General features: G+C 50.2%; 12 protein-coding genes across 12 annotated transcripts; 8 read left to right on the forward strand and 4 right to left on the reverse strand.

Moving 5' to 3' along the window:
- Positions 1-348: 348 nt before the first annotated feature.
- Positions 349-2,070, forward strand: N7447_007552 (uncharacterized protein; the record flags this gene model as incomplete). Its single annotated transcript, XM_057231814.1, has 1 exon — positions 349-2,070. One exon carries the CDS (start codon positions 349-351, stop codon positions 2,068-2,070), a length of 1,722 nt encoding a protein of 573 aa, XP_057083579.1.
- Positions 2,071-3,440: 1,370 nt separating this feature from the next.
- Positions 3,441-3,885, forward strand: N7447_007553 (uncharacterized protein; the record flags this gene model as incomplete). The annotated part of the gene is made up of 2 exons (XM_057231815.1): positions 3,441-3,467; positions 3,676-3,885. The coding sequence occupies 2 exons, from the start codon at positions 3,441-3,443 to the stop codon at positions 3,883-3,885; spliced, it is 237 nt and encodes a 78-aa protein (XP_057083580.1).
- A 2,076-nt stretch (positions 3,886-5,961) lies between these two features.
- Positions 5,962-9,456, forward strand: msh3 (mismatch repair protein MSH3; the record flags this gene model as incomplete). The annotated part of the gene is made up of 3 exons (XM_057231816.1): positions 5,962-6,748; positions 6,805-7,898; positions 7,951-9,456. 3 exons carry the CDS (start codon positions 5,962-5,964, stop codon positions 9,454-9,456), a joined length of 3,387 nt encoding a protein of 1,128 aa, XP_057083581.1.
- A 363-nt stretch (positions 9,457-9,819) lies between these two features.
- N7447_007555 (uncharacterized protein) lies at positions 9,820-10,058 on the forward strand (the record flags this gene model as incomplete). Its single annotated transcript, XM_057231817.1, is given in 2 exon segments — positions 9,820-9,919; positions 9,937-10,058. 2 exon segments carry the CDS (start codon positions 9,820-9,822, stop codon positions 10,056-10,058), a joined length of 222 nt encoding a protein of 73 aa, XP_057083582.1.
- Positions 10,059-10,358: 300 nt separating this feature from the next.
- Positions 10,359-11,452, reverse strand: N7447_007556 (40S ribosomal eS28 domain-containing protein; the record flags this gene model as incomplete). The annotated part of the gene is made up of 4 exons (XM_057231818.1): positions 10,359-10,602; positions 10,789-10,872; positions 11,032-11,175; positions 11,425-11,452. 4 exons carry the CDS (start codon positions 11,450-11,452, stop codon positions 10,541-10,543), a joined length of 318 nt encoding a protein of 105 aa, XP_057083583.1. The 3' UTR covers positions 10,359-10,540.
- Positions 11,453-11,728: 276 nt separating this feature from the next.
- On the forward strand, positions 11,729-12,907 carry N7447_007557 (ATP phosphoribosyltransferase; the record flags this gene model as incomplete). The annotated part of the gene is made up of 4 exons (XM_057231819.1): positions 11,729-11,745; positions 11,808-11,842; positions 11,951-12,442; positions 12,534-12,907. 4 exons carry the CDS (start codon positions 11,729-11,731, stop codon positions 12,905-12,907), a joined length of 918 nt encoding a protein of 305 aa, XP_057083584.1.
- Positions 12,908-13,338: 431 nt separating this feature from the next.
- Positions 13,339-16,116, reverse strand: N7447_007558 (uncharacterized protein; the record flags this gene model as incomplete). The annotated part of the gene is made up of 1 exon (XM_057231820.1): positions 13,339-16,116. The coding sequence occupies one exon, from the start codon at positions 16,114-16,116 to the stop codon at positions 13,339-13,341; it is 2,778 nt and encodes a 925-aa protein (XP_057083585.1).
- Positions 16,117-16,521: 405 nt separating this feature from the next.
- On the reverse strand, positions 16,522-17,131 carry dprC (the record flags this gene model as incomplete). The annotated part of the gene is made up of 2 exons (XM_057231821.1): positions 16,522-16,674; positions 16,745-17,131. The coding sequence occupies 2 exons, from the start codon at positions 17,129-17,131 to the stop codon at positions 16,522-16,524; spliced, it is 540 nt and encodes a 179-aa protein (XP_057083586.1).
- A 376-nt stretch (positions 17,132-17,507) lies between these two features.
- Positions 17,508-18,633, forward strand: N7447_007560 (MDR family NADP-dependent oxidoreductase; the record flags this gene model as incomplete). The annotated part of the gene is made up of 2 exons (XM_057231822.1): positions 17,508-18,326; positions 18,388-18,633. The coding sequence occupies 2 exons, from the start codon at positions 17,508-17,510 to the stop codon at positions 18,631-18,633; spliced, it is 1,065 nt and encodes a 354-aa protein (XP_057083587.1).
- Positions 18,634-19,316: 683 nt separating this feature from the next.
- On the forward strand, positions 19,317-20,254 carry N7447_007561 (SDR family NAD(P)-dependent oxidoreductase; the record flags this gene model as incomplete). Its single annotated transcript, XM_057231823.1, has 2 exons — positions 19,317-19,380; positions 19,428-20,254. 2 exons carry the CDS (start codon positions 19,317-19,319, stop codon positions 20,252-20,254), a joined length of 891 nt encoding a protein of 296 aa, XP_057083588.1.
- A 155-nt stretch (positions 20,255-20,409) lies between these two features.
- Positions 20,410-21,708, reverse strand: N7447_007562 (uncharacterized protein; the record flags this gene model as incomplete). Its single annotated transcript, XM_057231824.1, has 2 exons — positions 20,410-20,538; positions 20,602-21,708. The coding sequence occupies 2 exons, from the start codon at positions 21,706-21,708 to the stop codon at positions 20,410-20,412; spliced, it is 1,236 nt and encodes a 411-aa protein (XP_057083589.1).
- Positions 21,709-22,914: 1,206 nt separating this feature from the next.
- Positions 22,915-26,197, forward strand: N7447_007563 (cation-translocating P-type ATPase; the record flags this gene model as incomplete). The annotated part of the gene is made up of 3 exons (XM_057231825.1): positions 22,915-23,402; positions 23,444-25,565; positions 25,637-26,197. 3 exons carry the CDS (start codon positions 22,915-22,917, stop codon positions 26,195-26,197), a joined length of 3,171 nt encoding a protein of 1,056 aa, XP_057083590.1.
- Between the last annotated feature and the right edge of the window lie 283 nt (positions 26,198-26,480).

A 26,480-nucleotide genomic window follows, 5' to 3' on the forward strand; every position in this document is an offset into this window, starting at 1 on the left:
GCCAAAGAGCCGTTAAGACATCGTGGCACATATTGTGTACATAATATGAAGAACACTGAATGAAAGTTTGCCTTGAATGACATCCCGTGACCTGTGGTCTAATCTTTGGGTCTACCCGTGACCAGTTCAGACGCTCTTTCCTTCAACCTGAATAGGCGATTGATAAGGAGTTCAGTCTCCCCCGTCCGTCTATCAAACGTTTTTAAAACCTTGGACGGCCTCTCTTCTCCCATCGCTCTTTCACCACCCCCTTCCACACCTTCTTGGCTTCGACAGTTTGGTTGTTTTGCCCTTTCCATTTGCATCTCATTCTATTGTTTAGTGGCTGCTTCCTTCAGGGCTTCCATCATGGAGGGAACCATCCTCATGTGCAGCATCTGTCCTGGGCAGCCCCAGTTCAGCGATGTTTCCCACCTGTTGACCCATGCTGCCTCCAAGGCTCATCTGGCCAGCCACTTCAAGCTCAAGCTTCGCGCCGATGATCTTAACGCCATCGGACTTCTCAAGGAGTATGACGACTGGTTTGATGCCAATGGCTACGCTAAACAGCTCGCTGCTCGCATGGCCAACAAAGAACTTCGGAAGAAAAAAAAGTCGGACGAAGCATCGACCTCTGATGCCGCTAAAGACACAAGGAGCCAAGCACCCAATGTCGACTTTGAGAGCTCCAGCACTCCTGCACTTACAATTACCTCGGGCCCTGGCTACCTTGATCCTCGCCTGGCTAATCACGATGATCAACAGCAACATGCGGATACAATCCTCACACCAATTACACCAAGCCGCTTGCCCATTGCCAACAATGCAGCATCTCGAACGGGTCCAACCCTTCGCTTGATGCGATCCTCGAATGGCACAATGTCAAACGTGTTGCAGCCGGTGCATGCTTCTGGACTCTGCGGTGAAAACCGATCATTGGCTCTGCCTGTGGCACCGATACAGCGCGGACGCAGACCGGAACCCTTGGAGAGAACCTGGATTTCCGGCAGAGATACGCCTGATCCTTTTATCGACCCTGGTGATCAGATCCAGGTATCTGGTGACGCTGAGATGGACAATACTCAGGCTGAAGAAATGACAAGACTCAAGGGAGTCCTGTGGCCAGGCATGAATATTTTTGATTCTGCCACGGCGCAGATGCGTCGTCGGCGCAACCAGAAGAAGGATAGTGCCGTGTTGAAGATGATGGAACATACTTCTTCGCTCGTGAAGCCAAACGAGATGGTCTTCTCCCCAAACGGAACTCTGTTGAAGGAGCGTGAGATCACGGGCAATGTAGAGGAGCACAGCCCATTGAAAGGAGAGACCCCAATCCCCAGGCGAAGCCTCGCTCGTACCAGGTCTACCCGTTTGACCAAAGCGGACCCCAACGTGCCCCGTGCTGTGGACAGAAACCGACAGAAAATCGACCAAGACCGCAAGATCATTAAAGAAGAACCAGTCAAAGAAGAGCAAGATTCTTCCCGCCCCTCGCGCCGCGTGGCAGACCGTACTCACTCTTATGTCGGTGACGATGAAGAGTTTGGTATGACTGTCAATACCTTTGGCAAACGACCCAGGGGTCGATTCAACGTTTTCGTTGATGAACAGGAAGAGGAGAGCAAACCATCTTACCAGGAACCGGGATTCAGAACGCAGTTTGATACATTGACCCCCACTCGCCTTGTTTTGAATGGAAAGACGAACACTGGTATCCATGCCTCGAAAATTGGGCACACATTCGTTGACAAGGAAAACATTGAGCCTATTCTGAACCCCCAAGGCCGAATTGGCTCCCATGATTGGCACTCTCCATTCGCCAAACGTGCTGACCTTGATGCATTTGGACTCGGCCCTTCCTACTTTGCTGATATTGGCGATTCATACGACAACTTTGACAAGGCTGGATATCGATTCAACCCTCTCCAAGCCCCTTCCAAATACCCTTTCTACGACACCCAGTACGAAGAGGAGCATGAGGCAACCCAGAATAGCTGGCTTTCTATGGAGCAGACAGCTCCCTCCGAGGAAACCCTGTCGGAAGAGGACCAGATGCTTCAACCATGCTATTTGACTACCGATGCGAACTAAATCTCACGACTCTGTTGACCTAACCCCGGACTCACCAGCTGTCCAGGTTGGCCAACCCTGCTGACACGACCGATGCTATGCGATGTTTTCCAAATGCTCGAAGATGTTATGGATATCCAGAAGAACAGAAAACCCAAACAGTGATGTGGTAGTTTTACCATGATTTGCCCTTGCACTTCCCCTTGCCCCTACCCTTCCCCCTGCCCCTACCCTTCCCCCTGCCCCTACCCTTCCCCCTGCCCCTACCCTTCCCCCTGCCCCTACCATTCCCCTTGCCCCTACCATTCCCCTTGCCCGACGACCGTAACTTGTTCACACCCATGCTGATTGCTATCTTCTACCAATTGCGATTCTCCATGGGGTGTCCATTTGTATTTCTCGTCATCGTTGGGCTGTTGAATATGCTGTACAATGTCATGATTAGCCAGTATCAATATGAAGAATGTGCATTACAATTTTTTCCAGTGCCATCATATGAAGATAATATTCTTTTTGTAAGACGTCGTATCTCATACAGCTTCAAGACTGTCTATTCGTCTTTTTTTTTTTCTTTCGAGCCCCGTACAAGCAGTCCTTTCCAGACTTGCTGGTTTGATTCTAGACCAAAGAACCACCGAAAATCTCACGACGTCGTATAAGCACCAACCATATACCCTCACATCCACAGCGTACGCTCGCCAACTCCTGCTTTTCATCTGTGACTCATCTTTCATGCAGCATGTACTCGATCTCAATATGACCGAGTCTTTTGAAGATCTAGGTTCTAGAGACGTCATCGAAGAGCCTAACCAAGTGAACTTTTCAAATAACTATATGATACCTCCTAATCTCCCAATCTCGCCTCTCAGCCCATTTACAGCCACGAGACCTTGGATAATCAACTTTGAAGCTAACAGCAATATAAAATAGAACCTCTCAAATATCTGAAGACAGCCATTTGTGAAAATATAAATTGTTTAAACTTTCAACAACGGATTGAAATATCCTTCATATGCATATACAATACAAAGTAAAATCATTGCCTGGATCCGCCTCACCTAGATGTCTGGCTAGGTGCCTCAGGAAGTTGGTAGTCTTTGTTCTTTATCTTTATGAAGTTAGACAAATGGGTTCATGATTAGTTTTTCTCTCTAGCGCTTATATGTATACCTCCACAGTCCCAATACACATTCACCTACACAACATTTGAAAAATTGAACCATACCGACATTGGAAACCCCGTTTCTTGTTAACAAACAAGGCCACGTGGTCATACACACAATCTGCACTTCCTCCAATGATCTCTGGTTTCTCTATCAACTCCCTCATCGATAAAAGAATATGGAACCTCTGGCACCACAGAGTCAGAGCAGCATCTCTAGGTACCAGACATGACCTCTGTCTACCCGCTAAACAAGGTATCAGAAGCCGCGAGATGCAATTTCATGCAAAAGCCACACTTGAGCCTCTTGTGGTATTCTCTCGTGATTTATGATCAGGCCTTACCGCTATTGAACATGTGTCTCAAGCGATTACCTCCAACCTGCCTTGTTACTGCCATTTGGACAAATACAATCCAAACATTTCTATACGTGAAGTACGCCGTGATGGACATAATCGAGATAGGCTATTGCCCGAGCGGAAGAGTTCCAGATATCGTTCTATTGCCGATCAGAAGTGTCGGTCCCGTGGGCTACCGCGCCCCTTTTTGGATTCACGACGACGACGAAGAAGAAGAAGAAGAAGAAGAAGAAGAAGAAGAAGAAGAAGAAGAAGAAGAAGAACCTTAGTCTTGAGATTTTGGCTCATGACGAGCACAAGCACATGGCTATATAAGGGGTGAATTTCTGGCTGTTATGGCGAGGCAAAAGGATTCGGGCGAGCAAACAATACGAGATTGAATCTGGTGTTTCTCAGATTAAGTAATGTTTAGATACACTTGGAGATAAACCAGATCTTTCAAAGCAAGTCAGAATTCCTCAGGTACTTGCTACTTTTTATTGACACAGAAGGTCGACATCCCAAGACAGCGAGGATTCCGCCGAACAATCCAGTAGTGCGATGTCTCATATTTGCAGTTGGCATAGACATAACGACGATGGTCTTTGGCTTGGTGACGGGACATTGAGCATTGAAGATATTAGGCGACTACATAATCATGCATGGGTTGTTGAACCTTTTTAGAATCCAGACCGGCGCGATCCTGTGCGGGAAGACAATAAATGCAGCCCAGGCATCGATCATATCTTGAATTGGAATGACGAAGTCGGGAACCATTACCACTCGACCTACCTGACTCCGGAAAACAAGGGTAGGAGCATGTTATCAACAAATAATAATCATGATATAAAGTTGTAGATGCCTACGCTCAATAGTAACGATATCCATTCACTCATACAGATTTCAGTAACCTTGATAGTGATGTGCCAGCTTGAAGGGCCATGGGTAGGTAGAGGGCCGAGAGACCTGGAGAGATGAGGAATGGTGAGGATGGGAAACATGATTAATGGAATTCTCTGTGGCCATGCAGATGCTAGAGTGAATATCAGTATGCAGATATTCTAAAAGATGAATAGAAAGAACAATGTAATCAATTCAATATCATAAAGTCTGTAGTGATTGAAGGATCCTTCATATACACACAAAGCTGCCTAGTCAGGTGTCTGGTCACTTGGACAGGCACCTTCCCTTTTGGGAAAATCGTCACCTACCCCAGTTCCCCCATCGCCTTCAGCCAGGAAAATATAAATACCTGCCCCCTCCCACTTTATCTTCCTTCTTTCTTCTCTCCCCAACAGTTCAGTCTCACGTCCAATGATGGATCTATTGAGGGCACTGATTGGATCTTTGCTGCGGCCCAGGTTAGGCTGAAACTAGATTGGGGTCTCCCCATCTAAGGCACGAAGCATGTCGGGGGGTACAAACCTGCGGGAAGTGCCCCTGCGACCGCTGTGTATACAGACTGTACTTTCTTGATTTCTCCATTGACCGTCAGGAGCTGAACCTTAGAAGGGGCTCTGCTCTCATCTCCTTCGACCCAATTTTTGGAACCTTTATTACAGAGATAGCACTCTGTTTCCTGAAGAATTCTCTGAGGGTTCCTTCTTTCATGATTCTTTTCTCTGTGCTTTGTGTCTCTTGCCTGTCTGAACACACATGTACTTGACTGTTGCACTCGACGCAGATTGATGGTTTGTTGCTCAGGTGGTTTGTGATATTTGTTTCTTTGTCTCCATGAAGCTCGACAGATGGGCTCATAGCAGACGGTTCTCTCAATCATAACAAATCTATTATTCTCTCTGTCTCTCTTTCTCTCTTGAGGTCGTAGATGTCTACCCTCGACAGTAACAATATGCATTCACTCATGCAAGCTCCAAGCATATTGCCCCAATTCCTTGTAGATAGGCCTAGGCACAGACATAGACTCTCTTTGTTTTGACACACACTTGACTCAAGTGATTCTGTTAGAATGCAAAACAGCCATTGAACTAGGGCTACTCGGTACAGATGACGGGGCACGGACCCTGTCCACGGTTGGATATCTTCACAGTGAGACCCGAGGCTCAAGTCGATGTTTTAAGTTATGATAGGCTATAATATTACTAGCACATTTGTGTCTGATGTGTGATGACCTAGATCAAATAATGACCTTGGGACTTTAGGTCGCCTCCAGGGCTCCTGGACGAAAGTGATGAGTCAGCAGCCAATTAACGCCCCAGCGCGTTCTGTACGCGTCGAGCTCCAAGTAAAATGTGGAGAACTTACATGGGGCTCGATTTGAAGCATTCCTCGTCCGAGACCAAGCTGAGATGAAATAACTCTCTATTGAGTTCCATTGAAGCCCGTCTCCTATCATTACAACCCAGAAACCCCGTCCAATCGCACTGCCACCCCGCATACTTGCTCGTCAAGATGGCACCCCATTCTTCGCAATCCTCTGCACCATCTTCATCGATGAAACGAAAGCAAGCAAGCATCTCCAGCTTTTTCACCCAGAAACCCACTTCCTCGGCCACGCCTAAAGACTCCGAACCGACCCCTGCCAAGACACCCAAGAAAAGACAACTGTCGCCAGCCAACCAGATCGAGCCGAAGCAAGACGATACCACCCCAGCAGATGATGACGAGGATGACGAGGATATCGTGGCACCAGCATCAAAGCGAGCCAAAATCACTAGCACAAAAGCGGAGGAGCCAATCCGAGTTGCGACAAGCGTGGACTTGGAACACACCTCCCGAGCAAGCAGCAGCCAACGCACCGATATCTTCAAGTTCCAGAGCTCCCCTGCTGTTGCACCAGTCCCCACAGAGGAAGAGGACCCAGAGCAGGAACAACGGAAGAAAGAGAAGGAGAAACTGCACCAGCTATTCGTCCGGAAACTCGGTGGATCAGATTGCCAGGTTGGGCTTGGGAGAACCGCTGTGAGCGATGCAGCCAGCGCGGAGGCAGAAGCCGCGGAGGCTGAGGAAGACGACGAGCCTGCACCACCGCCCCCAACCAAAGGCAAGGGTGCGAAGAAGACCGCGAGCAAGCTCACACCTATGGAGAAGCAGGTCATTGAGATCAAGCGTCAGAATATGAACACGATATTGGTCATTGAAGTGGGATACAAGTTCCGGTTCTTCGGGGAGGATGCGCGCATTGCGGCCAAGGAGCTGGGTATCGTGTGTATCCCCGGGAAGTTCAGATTCGACGAACGTAAGTATTTTCTACGTCAAAATACCGAAAACATACTAATCTTAGGGCCTACACAGACCCATCCGAAGCACACATTGGCCGGTTTGCTTCGGCTAGTATCCCCGTGCACAGATTACACGTACATGTGAAACGACTCGTTACAGCCGGCCACAAGGTTGGCGTGGTGCGACAGATCGAAACGGCTGCGCTCAAGGCTGCGGGTGATAATCGAAATGCGCCATTTGTTCGCAAATTAACAAACCTCTACACGAAAGGAACCTATATCGATGACGCTGAAGGCCTCCAGGGTCCTGCGCCGGCAGCGGGAGGCGCCTCTCCTGCCACTGGGTACATGCTCTGTATGACGGAGACCAATGCCAAGGGCCCCGGGAACGACGAGCGAGTTCACGTTGGGATTGTCGCTGTCCAGCCGGCTACAGGTGATGTTATCTATGATGACTTCGAGGATGGCTTCATGCGGAGCGAGATCGAGACACGACTATTGCATATCGCTCCCTGCGAGATCTTGATTGTTGGAGAGATGTCTCGAGCTAGCGAAAAGCTTGTACAGCATTTATCAGGAAGCAAGATGAATGTTTTTGGGGACGCCGTCCGTCTCGAACGGGCCCAGAAGAAGAAAACCTCTGCCGCCGAGGCACACAGCCATGTATCGGGATTTTATGCAGGAAAGATGAAGGCTACAAGTACTGAGGAGGATACCCAAACTGCAAAGTTACTCCACAACGTCCTTGGCCTCCCGGAACAGGTGACCATCTGTCTATCAGCTATGATTGAACATATGACCGAATATGGGCTGGAACATGTGTTTGACCTCACAAAATATTTCCAGCCCTTCTCGGCTCGTTCGCATATGCTTCTGAACGGAAACACCCTGGTCAGTCTAGAAATATACCAAAACCAGACGGATCTTTCGACAAAGGGTAGTTTGTTTTGGACCTTGGACCGGACGCAAACGCGATTCGGACAACGCATGTTACGGCAATGGGTTGGAAGGCCTTTGCTGGACAAAGTGCGCCTTGAGGAGCGGACGAATGCCGTGGAGGAGATTATTGATCCTGCGCGAGCGGTTCCGGTGGAGAGAGTGCGAGGGCTACTACGCAAAGTCAAGAGTGATCTTGAGAAGAGTTTGATCCGCATCTACTACGGAAAGGTATGTAATACGTCTGTGATGATGACCACACCTGTACTAATGTTGAGCCAAGTGCGAGCGACCGGAACTCCTCACTGTTTTACAAGCTATGCAGATGATTGCAATGGAATTTTCAGATATCAAATCGCCTGCCCAGACGGGCTTTCAATCATCGCTGGTGAGCGAGGCTATCGCCTCTCTGCCCACGATCCGAGCGCCAGTCGTCAAGTTTTTGGACAAGATCAACATGCACGCTGCACGAACCAATGACAAATACACCTTCTTTCGCGAAGCAGAAGAGACAGAGGAAATCGGTGACCTTAAACTCCAAATTGGAAGCACTGAGCATGGGTTATTAGAACACCGCAAAGAGGCCGCGTCAACAATTGGAAGAGGCAAAGTCGAATACTCGACCGTCTCCGGCATTGAGTACTTAATCGAGATCGACAACAACTCCCCAGCACTCAAGAGCGTACCAGCATCATGGGTCAAAGTCAGCGGCACAAAAAGGGTGTCCCGGTTCCACACACCAGAAGTCATCCAGCTCATCCGCGAACGTGACCAGCACAAAGAAGCCCTAGCAGCAGCCTGCGACCAAGCATACAAAACCCTCCTAGCTGATATCGCAGCGCAGTACCAGTCCTTCCGAGATTGCATCCAATCCCTCGCAACACTCGACTGTCTATTATCTCTCGCAGACATAGCCCAGCAACCGGGCTACGCCAAGCCAGAATACACAGAAGAAGCAGGCCTCCACATCGAGCAAGGGCGACACCCAATGGTCGAGCAACTCCTCACAGACACATACGTACCGAACGACACAAACATCCAACACGACGGCACGCGCGCCCTCCTCGTCACCGGTCCAAACATGGGCGGTAAATCCAGCTACGTGCGACAGGTCGCACTGATCGCAATCATGGCGCAGATCGGTTCCTACGTCCCAGCAGCTTCCGCCCGACTCGGTCTCCTGGACGCGGTCTTCACGCGCATGGGCGCCTTCGATAATATGCTCGCTGGCGAATCAACCTTCATGGTCGAGCTCTCCGAAACAGCAGATATCCTCAAGCAAGCAACGCCTCGATCTTTGGTTATTCTCGACGAGCTGGGTCGCGGTACATCGACGCATGATGGTGTCGCCATTGCGCAGGCGGTGCTTGACTATATGGTTCGGTCGATCCAATCCCTCACCCTTTTCATCACGCATTACCAGCATCTCTCGCGGATGGTGCATTCCTTCCCTGATAATGCTCTCCGTAACGTGCATATGCGATTTACAGAGACGGAGAGCAAGGATAAGGGAGGGGATCAGGAGATTACGTTCCTCTATGAGGTTACTGAGGGAGTTGCGCATCGCAGTTACGGATTGAATGTTGCACGGCTGGCTAACTTGCCTTCGGCAGTTATTGACGTCGCTCGCCAGAAGAGTGCTGAGTTGGAGGAATCTATCCGGCGGAAGCGGTTGGCTGGGCTTTTGGGGGCGATTGGCCGGGTCATTGATGATGAGAGTGGTCTTGATGGAGAGTCTGCTGGTGATGATCTTCTTAATAGGCTCATGGCTAGTGCGGAGCAGCTGTAATTTTACATTATATGCGGGGCATTGGGCATTTTCGGTTGTATAGTTACATACATAGTTTAGCTAGCATGGTCTTGGGGATTCATCCTGAATATCAATCTTGAACCAAGACAAGTCAGCCGCGTATGGTCTTAACATTGGATTTAAGATAAACACTGCGATGCCTTTTTGTCTTTTTGGATCTCTATTGGTCGATGTCCTTTGCCACCTCGGCTTTATACTATAAAGATGGCGGTGAAAAGCATAAAATGTATAGACTTACGTACTTTATGTCTAGTACTTTAGGTCTAAGGACATGGTGCAGTTACCGTCTACATGTAGACATGTCGTTCGACAACAGTCAAGCCCCGATATCTAGAAACTCACATGAACTGCACTGGCCAGATGCTCTACGAACGCTTTCAAAACCTCGACCTCGACAAGGCTGAACTGGAAGTTTTCAAACTTTTTTTTTTTGGATTCCATTGTTCCTTTTGTCGATAGGGGCCTGGTTCGAATCGGCGTTGTCTTTTCTAACCAGTAACGGGAAAAAGCTGGTACGAGGAAAGAGAGGAAACAACATCACAACCTCGTTTGTCGCATTGAGCCCATGCAAGCACGCCTAAATGGACGTGTGTATGTAGTAAAACACCAAGATCGAAACCAGACCAGACCGTGCCACAAGTCCACACAAACCAGCCCTGCGCAAGAACTTGATTTCGTTTTCTCGTATCAATAAAAAAAAAGGCTTTCTATTATCTTTTTTGCGGCTCTCTGCTCCCCTCTCTCACGATCGTTTCTCCATAATCGACCTTCCGGGACTTTCGGCGTTATAAAAACCAAAAAGTCAATCCACCCAAACCATCACCTCCAGTCGAAACGTCGGAAATCGTAGAAACGGCCCCTTGAGAGTCGGCAGGCGGGAATGATTGGGCAGCGCGGTGGATCAGGTCTGAGGAAGATAGGAGGTTGAAGGTACGGCAAGAAAGAAAAATGGGGGACTCGATTTTGGCCGAAGAGTAATCATGAAAAACCGGTCGTAAGGGATATGCGAGAGAAGAAGAGAGACAAAATAGACGACGCGAGCGAAATTTCGTTTTGGTGGATTTTAACGGAGACGGCGGGCCTCGCGCTCGGACTCGAGCAGGCAGAGGATGTCGTCAACGCGGACTAGTGCGGTACATGTTAGCGATGTAGTTCGGCAAAGTTTTGTCGTCTTTCGGGTCGATCCTCGAAAATTCAATATTTCAACATGGGGTCTCTTCCTTCATGAGAAAATGAACGAATACACCCCTGTTTTTCCTCCTCTTGTGATCCCAAAAGACGACTGGATTCAGGGAAATCAATATCGCATACCTGGGCCCTTGACGTTGCGGATGATGGAGCGCGAGGTGTCGTCCATGAACTCGACGCGGACCTGGGTGACACCACCACGGGATCCTAAATGAATAGACCACAAATTAGCCATTGCTATTCCTCCAAGTATCCTTTTTTTTCATCGGTGGTTTCGGGCGATCTGGGGCGCAATGGGTGCACCCCGCGAATATCGAATATCGAATTGTGGGTTTTGGAGCTTCAAAAATTTGGGAAAGCACATACCGGTGCGGCCGAGGACACGGGTCACCTTGACGAGCTTAACGGGCTGCTTGCTGGAATCCATCTTGGAGGATAGGAGAGGGCGTTGAGCTCGAGGGTTGGAGTTGGTTGGACTGAAGGTAAGAGAGTGTTGAAGTGGAATTTGGCCTGTGTGGGTTCGTGCAAATTACGCGAGGGCTCAGGGCCAGCTTGACACCTGAGCCGTCAGGCAGAAGATGAGTCAGCGGATAAAATCGACACCTGGTGGGTCAGGCAGAAGATATTTCGTGTAACTCCGATATCGTTTGGCATCACTTTTAGACAACTACGCCTTCCACGGCCAATTATCCTATGAAATCAATCTAAAAAGCACATGAAGACTCTACCAAGTATTGTAGATAATTCAAATAGCCATACACCACAGAATCCTATCACGTGGGCCCATATTGTCCAGCGAACACGGTACATACTCCCCTGGTCCCCCGATCCCGTCACTAGTCCATCGGAGTAATCTGCCCCTCCAATTTCTGCCGCAAGAAGCTCCGGTCTCCCTCCCTCTGACTCCTCCAGACTATATTACCCGTTCTATCTTGTCTTCGAGATATATATCCACAGTCTCTAACTTGCAATTGACTTTACCTCTTTGCCAATTGATCCCCGATCAGCCTATTCCCCCACCTCAAAAACCCGTGAAAGCCCCGCGCCGCACCGCTCTATCGCCATGGATCTCGTCAACCAGTGAGTCAATCACTATCACAAACCCGCATTGGAATCTCTACTAACACACCAATTCTAAACAGCCTGGAAGGCCGCCTTCTCTTCGCCGTGCCCAAGAGTAATTCTCCCCCAAATCATGACTCATAGTTTGCGATCAGCGATACCCACATGAACAAGAAACAAAGATAAAGAACCCCAAGACTGACGACGCAAACCCACTATACAGAAGGACGTCTGCAACAAGCAACCCTCGACCTCCTCTCCGGCTGTGATGTCCAGTTCCGCCGCGAAACCCGCCTCGACATCGCGCTGGTCAAGAACCTGCCCATCGCGCTGATTTTCCTGCCCGCCGCCGATATCCCAACCTTCGTCGGCGAAGGCCGCGTCGATCTGGGTATCACTGGCCGCGACCAAGTCGCCGAGCACGATGCCACCCTGCCCGCCGGCGAAACCTCCAACGTCGAGGAGATCCTCGACCTAGGCTTCGGCGCCTGCAAGCTGCAAGTTCAGGTCCCAGAGAAGGGTGAACTCAAAGAGGCCAAGGATCTCGTCGGCCGCAACGTCGTGACCAGCTTCACTGCCCTCACCGAGGCGTTCTTCCGTAACCTGGAAGGGGCCGAGGCTGGCCAGAAGCTCGCTACCAAGATCAAGTATGTCGGCGGTAGTGTTGAGGCTGCTTGCGCCCTCGGTGTCGCGGATGGTATCGTTGATCTTGTTGGTATGTTATATCGTCCCTAGTCCGCTGAAACACTGAAATACTGCGTGGGCCCGGAACCGAACCCGTTGCTAACACTCAATCTTCTACTCAGAATCTGGTGAGACTATGAAGGCCGCTGGCCTCAAGGCCATCGACACCGTTGTTTCCAGCACAGCCGTGCTGGTCAAGTCCCGCACATCCAACAGCGACATGCTCGCTCTCCTCACCTCCCGTCTGCGCGGTGTCATCACCGCCCAGAAGTTCGTCCTGTGCCAATACAACATCCCGCGTGAGCAGCTGTCTGTCGCGTCTAAGATCACCCCCGGCAAGCGCGCACCTACTATCACCGCGCTCGAAGAGGAGGGCTGGGTTGCTGTCAGCTCTATGGTGGAGAAGAAGCGCATTGCCACGGTAATGGACGAGCTGATTAAGGTTGGCGCGAGTGATATCTTGGTCTTGAACATTGCCAACTCGCGCACGGATTAAAGACTTGATGATACTTTGTTTTCTTTTTCGGTTTTTATAGCATCCTTCTTCTTTTCTTTTTACTTTATATACCGTGATGGATTTTTTCGGGATACTGTTTCCTTTTCTTCTGTTTGGTCTTGATAGAGATCGTCTCTCTATGGGTATTGGAGACAAAAAGCACATACATAGAATGGGATAGGAATACATAGCGTGTGTGCAAGGAGATCTGCTCATGTTCGTATATTGAGCTCTGCTCGAACCTTTTCTCTACCTTTCTATTTCTATATAGCTTCAATCCTCCCCTATAGAAATGAGAATATACCATTCTCAATGCAGTATGTACGATACAGTCACATCGAAATGTGCCATATCCAAAAACCCTACCCAAAATCATCAAAACGCGTAGCCAATGGTATCACAAAAGATCAAAACCAATAGAAACAAAATCCTCAAATCCTTAATAATTCCTTCTCCCCCAATCCAACCCCCTCCTTCCTCCCCCTCTGAACAGCCCTAAGACACTGCCCAACCCCCTCAAGATCCCCAAGCAACGAAACATGTCCCCGATCACTCTTCACCAACCCACCCTTAATAATCCTATACCCAGGCGGCAGCATAGCAGCCGAAGCAAGACAAACTCCATCGCCAGCCGCGAAAGCAAGATCATCATACGCATCAACCTGCTTAATACTCTCACGCGATACAACCCGCGCCCCGTATACAGTAGGCAACGTCTTCCCGTACAGCACCGCCGCAGGCGGGTATCTGTTCTCGGAATGGAGCTCAGGTCGGAACCACAGGTTCTCCTTGAACCTCTTAGTGTCTGCCAGGGTGCGCTGTAGGTACTCCCTCGCTACAGGGAGCGGGATGGTGCTCGCCGTGGCTATTTTGGAGGTTGCAGCGCTGCCGCGTGGGTGTGCGCCTGGTCCGACTAAACCGTCCGCTGGGTTTTGGGCTTTCTCGGCTGCGTATGCGGCGTAGGAAGATGGGTTGTGTGGTGAGTTTGCGTTACGGGCTTGGATGTCTTTGTCTACTGCAGAGACGGGGACGTTGTGTAGGTCTTGGGTGAGGAATTCGTCGGAGTCATCGCGCGGACCCATTGAGAAGCGCTTGCCGAGGAGGGGGATGTCTTTGAAGTTGAGGATATTGCTGTTTGTAGTTGTTGGCGGGGCGGGAAGAGCGGGGCCCATGCAAGGGGAGAGACGATGCTCCTCCCAGGTTTTGGCGTCGAAAAAGTCGATGCGGAATTCTTTTTTGCTTTGCTTGTCGATAAAGCAGTGGCCGTCTTCTGGGAGGAGTGCGAAGCTCGTGCGGAAGGTGAAGTTTACTTGTGCTGTTAGAACGCGCGAGCTGAGGAGGACGTCGTCGCCGCTGCGAAGTGGTCCGAGGATGTTCACGCAGTGCTGTGGTACGCCTGCGTACACGACTCCGGCGAAGAGATCTGGTCGTTCGTTAACGGCGTGTCGGGTTATGAGACCGCCCAGACTGTGTGCGATGACTGTAGCGCCGCGTCGGGGATCACCCGGTGCGGGCTCCTGGTTGCATGGCAGACTTTCTAGGAAGGAGATGAGCCTGCGTGAGAGCAGCTCGGGACTTAGACGCCAGTCGTATCCGTAGTCATGGACACGCATTTCGCCACGCTGGGCATTTTCGCTCTTGCGCAAGCGCTTCATCAATCGCCGACAGACGTCCACTGGGCCAACGTGGGAGAGAACCCCAGATGGAATGATGGTTTCTTCCATGCGTTCTTCGTCCTCTGGGTTCAGACCCACCTCCAAGTCCACTTTCCGCAGATTCAGGCCGACCTTCATCGGCACCCAAAGTTGACGGTGGGGTGGCTTAGCTGACCGCAGGATTGATCCTCGGTAGCCTCCTAGAATCACGACATCGCCCGTGAGCTCTGCCATTGCTTCTTCCAAGATTGGATGTGTTGGGTTAGGATTGGTCCGCGGAGTTGGCGGCGGCGGGGTTACAGCCCGCGGTGGTTGTTCCTTTTTGGCAGTGCTGACACCGTTGTTATTTGATGGACCGTTTCCAAGGTCTGGCAGGAATGGACGAGAGCCCCAATCAGTGCGGATATCCTGCAGATGGAGATTGGGCATACTGAGCAGCCTGCTACTCGAGTCTTGGAGACTATCCTTGATTGCCTTGAACCGGCTGTTTACCTGAGTGTGTACATTCTCGTATAATGGTCGCTGCTCTAGGGAGGATGCTGTAGACGACGCCCGTAGATACAGCGATTGATCCGACGAGGACCTCCGCAGACTTGGGGGTCGACCGGGCATCACTGAACTAGGCCTACGCGCGAAGGAATGTTTCGCGGCCGAGGTTCCATCCGGTGAGCGCAGCTCAGGTATCGGCTCAGCAGCTTCTCCGTCATCGTCGATGCTAGAGCCGCTTGGGGCAAGACGCAACGGCAGCGGGCGCCCGCCCAGCGACGAAGTTCTCTTTCGTACTCCCGAGTTCTTCTTGACTGCGGGTGCTACCGTCTGGCTGCGGATTCGGTTCTGGCCATTGGGGGCCCGGAACGCGAGAGAGGGCCGTTTTTTCAAAGAGGTCAGGTCAGGTAGGAATTTCTTGAGCTCGCCGGACCAGCTGCGTTGTCGGCGAGGCAATGTGTTCTTCAATAAGGCCCCGACAAAGCCAGACCGCTGGCTTACGGCTGTATCTTTCAACCCGGTCTTTTCAGTACCCGAGGCAAAAAGATCGCTGCGAGGGCCATGGGCAAGGTGGCCCGGTTCAGGTTGATTATAGTGGGAGGGGTATGACGCCCGAGGCTTATGTCCGAAGCTTCGTTCACGCGGTGCTGGCGCTGGCGCTGGCGCTGGTGTTGGGGCTGTTTCAACTTCTGGCACCGACTCTGGCTCGGTCGTGATCTCCGATGCAAAGAGACCATCCTCGCCTACAGTATCCGGTATCGTAAAATATGTCCCCTGGTGTTCCAACACCCGATTCTTCTCTTCCAGGGGGGTTGCTCGGGCCTTCATGCGGCTCTGCTCGCGCCCGATGCTCACCCCCACCATGTCACCGGCGTCATCTTCATCAGTAACCTCGACTGCATGTGGAAGTGGTTCGTCGCTATCGGAGCTGGAGAAGGATGAATAGTGGGAGGGGGAGTCCGAGACTAGATTCGAGGATGTCTCCGAGTCCAATGTGTTCTGATGTGTTGAGGCCGTAGCAGGTTCGGCCAGACGTGAGGAATATCGTCGGTCGGGGATTGAGGCCATAGCTAAGAGAAAGCTCTGGAAGTTCAAAACATGAGGTACGACACTCCAAGATTATACAAATGCGGGCGCAAAACGTAAACTAAGACAGAAAAGCTGTATATTGTACAAAGTTGACATCTTTGAAGAAGTTTTGGAGTTCATAAACAGAAAACAGAGTGGACCAGCATAGCCGGGTCGGTCGGATGTTGACTTATAAAAGTTAATCTTAAGAACAATTAAGAACATTTAAGAACATTTAAGCTAACTGCTAATGCTTGGCCTAAGGTACACTTATTTGTTCCGACCTATCCTTGCAAAAATGTACGATACATGCGAAAAACTGATGAAAAACTGATAGAAAACTGATAGAAAACTGATGAAAACACTGACGGATGTTTGCATGTGAGAACTTGTCTATCTACGGATCTACTTGGCATATCTCTTGGAACTAAACTGACCAGATTGAATCTCCTCCACACCTTGATTCGCAATCTCCTCATTCCTCTCAGCACCCTCAGTAGATCCAAAAGCCCGATCAACAGCCGTATTCACCGCTCCACGCAATGACTCTCCAGCCCCCTATAACAGTGGATTATGAATCAGTCTCCCAATTCCCCATTCCCCCATTCCCCAAAGATCGTCAACTTACATGAACCGACGCCGCAGCACCCTTCACTTTATTCCCGAGTCCCTCCCCAGCCCATGCAGCCATCGATCCAGCATGATCCTCCGCCTCCGCCCGCTGCGCTGTACTAGCCGTGTTCGGGAGTGGCGCATCCCCGATAATCCGGTCATCGCTGCGAGACGGCGACGGTGAGAGTGGTCGCTGGCGGGTCTGAGTTGGTCCGCCCGCTGATGATCTCGAGTAACTGGATCCTGTGGCGGGATTGTAGCCCTTGGTTTCGTCGTACTGGGATTGGGTATCGCGGACGCCTGTTGGGAGGCCTGGGGCGCCGGTTGATGAGCCACCACCCACTGCGCCCCGGGAGGTTTTGGTTGGATCGGCATGTTCGTAGCTTTGGTAGGTCTGTGACATGATTGTATATATGTATATATACTTTATTTGTTCATTTGGTGTTATGAGGAGAATGTGGCAGCTCTACTAGATGTGATAGCTTTTCGGCTCATACTTCCTAGATAATGACGTCACGATGTGTGACTAGAATCATAGATTGTATAGATCCCCTGCTCCTGATGTATGTTTGTATATATCCTTTTGATGTATAAAAGGGCAAATATGCGTCAAGAAACTGATTATTCAACATTTTACCTTTTACTTCGGGGAAGCCGAGGTCCAAGGAGCAGTTTTCCTAATATGGAGCATCTCCGATCCTACAGATATATACTTTTACCTCTCTACCTCCCTCTTTACGCTTCCCCCTTCCCCCATAACCTGCCACACAATCTCCAAAATGTCTAACAAACAAATCATCTACACCACCCCTCCGGCCCCAGCCATCGACCCCTCTCTCACCAACGGCACCTTCCGCCTAAACACCCTCCCCATCCCCAAAGATGTGCCAACAGACAAACTCCTCGTCCGAGTACACTACCTCTCCCTGGACCCCGCCATGCGACAATGGCTGACAGCCAAGCGCTCCTACATCGCTCCCGTCGAACAAGGCGCCGTGATGCGCGGCCAGAGCATTGCTCAAGTCCTCCTTGTAGGCAACGACCTGACCTCCAAGTATCGCAAAGGCGACTGGGTCGTCGCCGGTTCCGGCTGGCAGGAATACGCAGTTGTCAGCGCGAAAGAAGCGCAAAAGATAACCGTTCCGGCTGGCGGACGTCCCACGGACGCAATGTCCGTGCTCGGCATGACTGGACTGACAGCCTACTTCGGCATGGTTGAGATCGCGCAGGTGAAGAAGGGAGACACAGTTGTTGTTTCTGGGGCGGCGGGTGCCACGGGGATGGTGGCTGGGCAGATTGCGCGGATCAAGGGCGCTAAGCGGGTTGTGGGGTTGGCGGGGAGTAAAGAGAAGTGTGATTTCTTGGTTGAGGAGCTTGGGTTTGATGCGGCGGTCAATTATAAGGATGCCGATTGGAGGAAGCAGCTTAAGATTGCTACGCCGGAGTATATTGATGTTTTCTTCGATAATACCGGAGGTGATATTCTTGATGCTTGCTTGGCGAGGGCGGCTACTGGTTCCCGCTTTGCCATTTGTGGGGCTATCAGTCAGTATAATGCTGCGAAGCCGCAGGGTCCGGGCAGTTTTATGAATGTGATTGTGAGTTTCTCTTGGGGTTGTGGTGTTTTTTTGGGGGGAGGTTGGAGCTAACTGATGACAGTCGCAACGGATCACCTTGAAGGGTTTCATTGTCTTCGATTTTGCGAAGCAATACCCAGCGGCACTCAAGGAGCTCGGTACTTGGTTGGCTGAGGGTCAGCTCAAGCGCAAAGAGCATATCGTGCCTGGTGGCTTGGAGGCAGCGCCTCAAGGTCTCATCGACCTCTATGCAGGTGCCAACACCGGTAAGATGATGGTTGAGGTCGCGCCGGTCAGCGAAGGGTTGGCTGAAAAGGCCAAGCTGTGAACATGCCCGCATTTTGAGGTTCCGGTTTTTTGTAGCATCAGGTAACATAGCAAATGACAAGATATTTTTGACTTAGGCCATATTAAATCGCTGAGCTTGGCTACTAAACAACTTTCCAGCAGGAAATCTCAGAAAATCGCAGAGATATATAATCAAAGTCACTCCTATAATAAACAGCCATGTCTTTTATATATAGCTAATTCGCAATCAGTAGGACGCCTGGATCAGCTTGCATTCATATCAAGAGAGATCCTAGTGGATTCCTGTTTTTGCTATGTGTTTTCTGTCTGCTTGAATCTGTTCAAGTATATAATAGAAGTGACGTCATTCTGATATATACGAGGCCCTATTACCCCAAAGACTAAAGATTCAACCTTGGAAGATAAATTCAAGCGGGTATTTGGATAGTTGAGTTGGTTGGAGCAATTGATGACCTACAAATGATGCATGGCCGAAACAGGCAAAATATGACTAGAACAAGTTTTGTCAAAGTCATGACCAAACCCCATTTTTAATCGCCTATATATACAGCCATGTCGCGATTCTACATACCGGCTCTTAACAAGAGCCAAACAGCCTTGGTATCAATTCCATCAATTCGGTTACCCAAACTCTCTCTCCTACCTTCTCGTCAATTCGGAGCAAATCCTCCCAGAAAATCCCCCATTTCAGACAAGATCAAAATGGCCGCCAACAAAAGTAATCAAAGCTTCAAGCTTGAAAACCTATTTAATGTGAAGGACAAAGGTAAGCAATACAGAGCCACTCCACTCCAATCTATCTAACAACCCCAGTGGCCCTTATCACAGGCGGCGGCTCAGGAATCGGCCTCATGGCAGCCCAAGCGCTAGCCGTGAACGGCGCCAAAGTATACATAACCGGCCGCACAGAAGAGAAACTCGATCAGGTCGCCTCCCTCTACGGAAACAACATAAGCGGGAAAATTATCCCCCTCCCAGCAGACGTTACCAACAAAGACGAGATCCGCAGACTAGTCTCGGAGATCACCACACGCGAAGGCCATCTCTCAATCCTAATGAACAACTCCGGAATATCCAGCTCAAAGCAAGAAACCGAGCCGGAAGATGCATCAAAGCTGCACGAAACCCTTTTCGAGGATCCGGCCGCTACATTCGACGAATGGGACTCTGTATTCCGTACGAACGTCTCACAAATCTTCTTCATGACAACGGCATTCCTGCCGCTTCTGCAGCGCGGCTCGGAGATCGAGCATGGTTGGTCTAGTACCGTGCTTAATACGACTTCCATCTCGGGTATTGTGAAGGTCTCACAGCATCATTTTGCGTATAATGCCTCCAAGGCGGCGGCGATTCATTTGACCAAAATGCTTGCGCATGAGGTCAGTTCGTCGAACCTGAGGATTAGGGTTAATAACATTGCCCCTGGGGTTTTCCCTAGTGAAATGACTGCTGGGGAGAGCGACGAGGGGCAGAAGAGCTTTATTCCGGCTGAGAGGTATCAGCAGAAGGTTCCTGCTGCTAGACCTGGGAAGGATGAGGATATGGGTAGTGCTGTGATTTTTGCGGTTTCTAACCAGTACTTGAATGGGCAGACTGTTGTTGTTGATGGGGGGTATGTTCTTGCTGCTGGGTCTCTGTGAGTGGGAGTTGAATGGTGGTGTATTATCAACCTGGTATTTTAGGGTATATGAAAGAACGCTAAGAACATATCAAAAGAAGAGACTAGGGATGTTTAGAACAATGTGTGTGTAGGTAGCAGCTTCAAGATACATATGGGATATTAAAATTCCAGCCTTCAATATCCATTTGCTCCCGCTTCGCAAACCGCCACACCACTTATCCATTCTGATCGCATCAACGTCGCAGTTGTGATACGCTTCCAAGCATAGGGGTGAAGCATTGCATAGATAGCGTTGCGTCGTCTCTAAAGACCAGATATTAGTGACTTGTTTCTTGCGCCAAACCTCCCCAGCATCCTATAACATACCTGTCCCAGAGTCTCGATTGGCGGGTATCCATCCGCCGCACTCCGAGCATCAAGGTAATCCAAATACCGCGAATCCTCCTGATTCGGACGCGCACTGCGCCACAACATCTTGTCAGTGACGAGCGCCATGTAGAGCATAGCAGAGGCCCATACATCCGCAGGACGAGAATCACACCCATCACGATCATCAAGTTTGTCATCCCGATGCATATGGGATTGAAAATGAAGTTTGAATTCTTCCGGAGGAACATAAGGAAGTCTCATACCCACAAACGAAGCTGTAGGCGAGTTCGCAATGACAGGCTTACTATCATTCCCCGACTCTGAATTCTGACGACACAATGAATTCAGCGGCCACGGTAGCGTGAACGACCAAGGAGATTGTGCATGCTGTGGTCGTGAGGGAAGCATTCCTCTCCCCCCGCTAGTCTCTTCCCATATCCGACGGATATGGCCGTCGCCAAAGCCGGCTAGCTTCACGGCGCCGTTGGCAGTGAGCAGGACTGTCTCGAGACGGACGTCGCGGTGTGCTAGGCCGTGATTGTGTAGGCAGGCGAGGGCGCGTAGCAGCTGGGTTATTATACAGTCTGCTTCCTGGGTTGGAAGGGCGCCTTTGCGGGATATGAGGGTGTTTAGGTCGCCGCCGGCGCAGTAGGGCATTACCAGGCAGAGCTCGTCGTGTTCGTTGTGGAGGATGTCCAGAATTGGGAGGATGTTTGGGTGGGTTGGGTGGAGGGCTGTTGAATGGGAAGAGCTTTGGGGAGCTCTGAGGATGGAGCGTCTGTACACTTTGATAGCGACAAGTTGGTTATCCCTTTGTTTGTTTTTGGTTTCGTGGAGACGGGTTGTGCTATTTGAGCCGTAGTGTACCATCTGGCGGTAACGGCCATATTTGTCTATGAAGGAAAGATTGGGCGATGGAAAGGTAGGATGTGATTGAGTATATATTGATGGTGAATCTCGACATAACAAGGGCTGCTGGTCTGTTGGGACTGATTTCAACAGGGGTAGACCGTTGCTTTTGGTACCATTGGACAGGCGATGTTCAGCTGAGAGTTTTCCTCGTGTCAGGGTATGGTGATGATCGGCAGTCTGGTGAGAGCGCATGGCTATCATTGTACGAGTGTGGTTTCTTCCCTGTGCGTATGCGGCCACTGAAGTGGTTATAGCGTGGGAGAACACAGAAACATTGACAGGGAAACATCATTGTTTTCAAGGCATTAAGACAATACCCTTTTTATAAACCAGCGTTAATTCCTTCCTTACAGATCTAAACAGCAAGGACGCGGGAACGTGCTGTTCGACTCCAATTGCCTACATCGTAGCTCATCAGGTTCAACTCAAGTCAATTTTCCGGGATTATTCTGCGATTGGATGGGACAAACTGCTCATTTAAAGAGCGATTTAAAATTTCCCCGATCCTTTGAAGCCGCCATTAGCGAAAGATGAAAATTTCAAAATGCGGAAGCCTGTAATATGGAGCATAATTCGAGAGTGCTAGTGTGAGGTCTGAATTGAGTCTGCATTGGGGGAATCGGTGGAGAGGAAAAATCCCTCATGTGGCCGGGGAATAACACCTCAACTTGTGGCTGTGTACTGTTCTTTCTTTCTGCTCACTGGACTTTGCCTTCATTAGGAAAACTGCGGCATTTGTTCTATTCTTTTACTAACAACAACTAACAAGAATCATCGTCTCCAATATCCAGGGAAACCTGTAGGGAAGAAAAAGTTAGGGCTGAGTTTTGTATTGTCACAAGACTGTGGCTTCTGGTTAATGATTGGCCGGGAGGGCTTTCTTGGTGGTAATATTACGTCACATCATGTATATGTAATATAATTGTCAGTGTGAAGTATAAGCTCGAAAAGCACCCAAGCCCTATGGTACCTGACTTAATATACAAGCATCCACAGTTAATCATGTACCCGTCGAGGTATCATTTTCTGTGGATCTTATGGATCTACTCCGTATGGATGTTATTATTTTCTTTATTCCCTCATGCCCATCCGATTGCCCACAATCGGCAGTTTCCCTCGTGGAATCGAGTGGGTTCTACATTCTCTGCGTCAGGGAGAACCTTCCCAATTCATCCAGCTTAACCGGCCTGGGTTTAGGCAAATGGGATCCTAGGACCCTGGTTGTCTACATAAAAGGGTGATGGTCGCACTTACTCTTCCATCTTTCTTTGACACTTCAGCTTCTATTACAAGGTTCACTCTTGCTGAAGTCTCCAGGGCTCTTGCAGTGCATCTATTTAGCCTCTGCCTTCCCTCTTCTTGACTCTTCTCCCCATTTTCTCCTCCCCATCTTCATCGATGAATCCAGATAACAAGAACGACGTCGACGTCGAGTCGGAGGGCGAAAAGCTCAAAGATGATGACCGCACGGGACGCTCCACGAAGATCACCTTCGAGGAGGGCTCTTCCGCAGAGGGATTCCGGTCAATCTACCAGCCGACTCAGGTCACTCGGACCCGCTCGCTGAGCCGTGACACCATCCGCAGCAACAGAAGCAGCATGCAGGGAAATGCTGAACTGCCAATTGAGTTTCGAACCCTCTCCATCCAGATCTCGGAATCCCAGAACGCCCCCAAGGAGGTCGATCCTCCAAAGGAGAAGCAGCTACACCAAGACTACTTCGAGAGCTTGGACTACCACATCATCTCCGCCGATAAACTGTGTCAAGAATTCAATGTCGATCAGCGTGTTGGACTAAGCTCGTCCGCTGCGGCTACACGTTTGCAGCGGGACGGCAAAAATGTCATCGCCCACCATCGCGAGAACTATCTCAAGAAGATCTTTTGGTATATTTTTGGTGGATTCTGCTCCGTTCTTTGGGTTGGAGTCGTCGTCTTCTTCATTTGCTGGAAGCCTCTCAGCGACCCCCCTCGCCTCAAAATCTTGCCATGGCTGTCCTCATTCTCATCGTCATTGCTTTGCAGGCAGGCTTCTCAGCTTTTCAAGATTGGTCCACTGCACGTGTCATGAACTCCATCCTAGGTCTCCTCCCCGCAGAAGCTATGGTAATGCGGGATGGGAAACTCATTCATCTCCCCGCCTCAGATCTGGTGGCTGGTGACATTGTTCAAATTGCAATTGGAAACAAGGTCCCAGCTGACATGCGCCTCTTGACCACCTCGGGGGATGTTCGCTTTGATCGTGCTATTCTTACGGGCGAGTCGGATGAGATCGAAGGCGCCATTGATTGCACCGAGAACAACTTCTTGGAGACTCGCAACATTGCCCTCATGGGAACTGGCGTCACTAATGGCAATGCTATTGGCGTTGTCATTCTTACTGGCTCCAACTCCGTCATGGGACGTATTGCATCCATGACAGCCGGTGTCAAGCAAAAGAAAACCTTGATCCAGCGCGAGATCAATCGTTTCGTCACAATTATTGTTGTCCTTACAATTGTATTGGTTTTGCTCATCGTTTTCACCTGGCTGGGATGGTTGAAACGGGATCATCCTACCTACATGAGCGTTGTCGCCATGTTGAACAATGCCATGGGAAGTGTTGTTGCCTTCATCCCCGAAGGTGTGCCTGTCGCTGTCGCATTGACCCTCATGATGGTTGCGAAGCGGATGAAGAAGAACAACATTTTGCCCAAGGGACTGGCAACTGTTGAGACCTTGGGCTGTGTGAATGTCCTCTGCTCCGACAAGACCGGTACTCTCACTCAAAACCGCATGTTTGTCAAGTCGCTCGGAATGGTCGACTGGGAATACAGCCTCGAGGATCTGTCTCCTGGCGAGTTCGGAACCGTCGATCTTCCTGACGGTTTGCGAAATATGCTACGCGCATCTGTTTTGTGCAATGACGCCGTCTTCGATCCGACTACTATGAGCTTGCCCGTTCATGAACGTGCTGTCAACGGCAATGCTACCGATGCCGCAGTTTTGAGATTTGGTGACAGTGTTGGATTGACCAACCCGACTGCCCTGGCTCCATATGAACGTGTGCACCAGATTCCGTTCAACTCAAGGAACAAGTGGATGCTCACCCTGCACCGTGATCCAAAATCTACCAAGGAGTTCCTTCTCTATGTCAAGGGAGCCCCAGATGTGCTGCTGGATCGTTGCGCTACTTACTGGTCTGCTACTCATGATGCAATTCGTCCTCTCGATACCGAAGCACGCGAAAAGTTCTCCAACTACCAGGCTAAACTATCACGCCGTGCAGAGCGTGTGATTGTCATCTGCCAACGTCGCTACATTCCTAAATCTGCCCCTGGCTCCAACGATTTCAGCAACGAGATGCTCGAGTGTGGTGTGCAGGATCTCACAGTCCTCGGTATATTTGGTATTATTGATCCCCCACGCCCGGAGACGGCCTCAACAGTCGCAGCTTGCCGCAGGGCCGGTATCCGCTTCTTCATGGTTACTGGTGACTTCGGATTGACCGCCGCTGCCATCGCTCGTGAGATTGGAATCTTTGACGGACAAGTTGAGCCGGACACCATCGACGATCTGAAGGATAACCTGGATCCAACAACAATGGAAGCCAAAGTCCCCCGGTCCCGACACAGTCTGCTTCTTGAAGGACCCAGCTTGTCATCGCTGGCTGTGGACGACTGGGAGACAGTTTGCGGCTACGAAGAGATTGTTTTCGCTCGCACCACCCCTGAACAGAAGCTTCGTATTGTGACAGAACTCCAGGGTCGTGGTTGCGTCGTTGCTGTAACAGGTGATGGTGTCAATGATGCCCCAGCCCTGCGCGCAGCAGACGTCGGTATTGCAGTCGGATCGGGCAGCGATGTTGCAATTGAGGCAGCTGATCTCGTACTCTTGGACAAGTTCGACTCTATCGTCGAGGCCATTCGTCTTGGTCGCCTGGTCTTCCAGAACCTGCAGAAAGTCATCGCCTATCTCCTCCCAGCAGGTAGTTGGTCCGAGATTTGGCCTGTGCTCATGAACGTCTTTTTCGGCTGCCCTGCCCCGCTCAGCACCTTCCTCATGATCATCGTCTGTGTCTTCACTGATCTGTTCGTCTCTCTTGCACTCATCATGGAGAAAGAGGAATTCGACCTCCTCAGCCTCCCCCCCGCCGTCCCACCAAAGACCACCTTATCAACCTTCGCATCTACGGCCAGTCATACCTGTTCGTCGGTGTAATGGAAACCTTCAGTGCCCACGCCATGTTCTTCTTCTACATGTGGCGTCACGCCGGTATCCCCTTCTCCGACCTCATCTTTGCCTTTGAGAGCTACGGCGAGGGCTTCCACGGATACACCGCAGACGAGTTGAACCACTTCGTCGCCGTCGGCCAGTCCGTCTACTTCGTGACTCTGGTCATCATGCAATGGGGCAACGTCTTGTCCGTCCGCAGCAAGCGCATGTCCCTCCTGCAAGCTGATCCCATCCGTCCAGCCCGTCGCAACGTCTGGCTTCCTCTGTCCATTCTCATTTCCCTGATTATCGCTATCTTCGTCACTGAAGTCCCTGGTATCCAGAACATCTTCGCTACAGCCTCAGTCCCCATCTTGTTCTGGTGCATCCCAATCGGTCTTGCAATGGGTGTCCTCTGTATGGATGAGCTGCGCAAGCTCCTCGTCCGACTCTTCCCCAAGGGACCCATTGCCTGGGCTTCGTGGTAAACAGACCTTGGATAAGATTGCCCATGAAAATATACCCGAAAGAAACCCCAAAACATGTGTACATGCTGCATTGTTATCAAACCCTGTTTAATCATTTATATGCATCATTTCAATGTTAATAGCTCGTTACGATAATTTTATAGCTTTATTGAACATAGATACCAATAAAAAAATTTACCTTTAACATATTCCTTCCTTGATGTATCTTTACAAATAGATAGGCTTTCCTAAAAACTGTAAATGTATTCAGCCAGTCCCTCCACCGATATCAAGGCTATACACC

Source organism: Penicillium robsamsonii (assembly GCF_028829455.1).
Source record: "Penicillium robsamsonii strain IBT 29466 chromosome Unknown utg000004l_segment0_segment0, whole genome shotgun sequence".
Lineage (NCBI taxonomy): Eukaryota > Fungi > Ascomycota > Eurotiomycetes > Eurotiales > Aspergillaceae > Penicillium > Penicillium robsamsonii.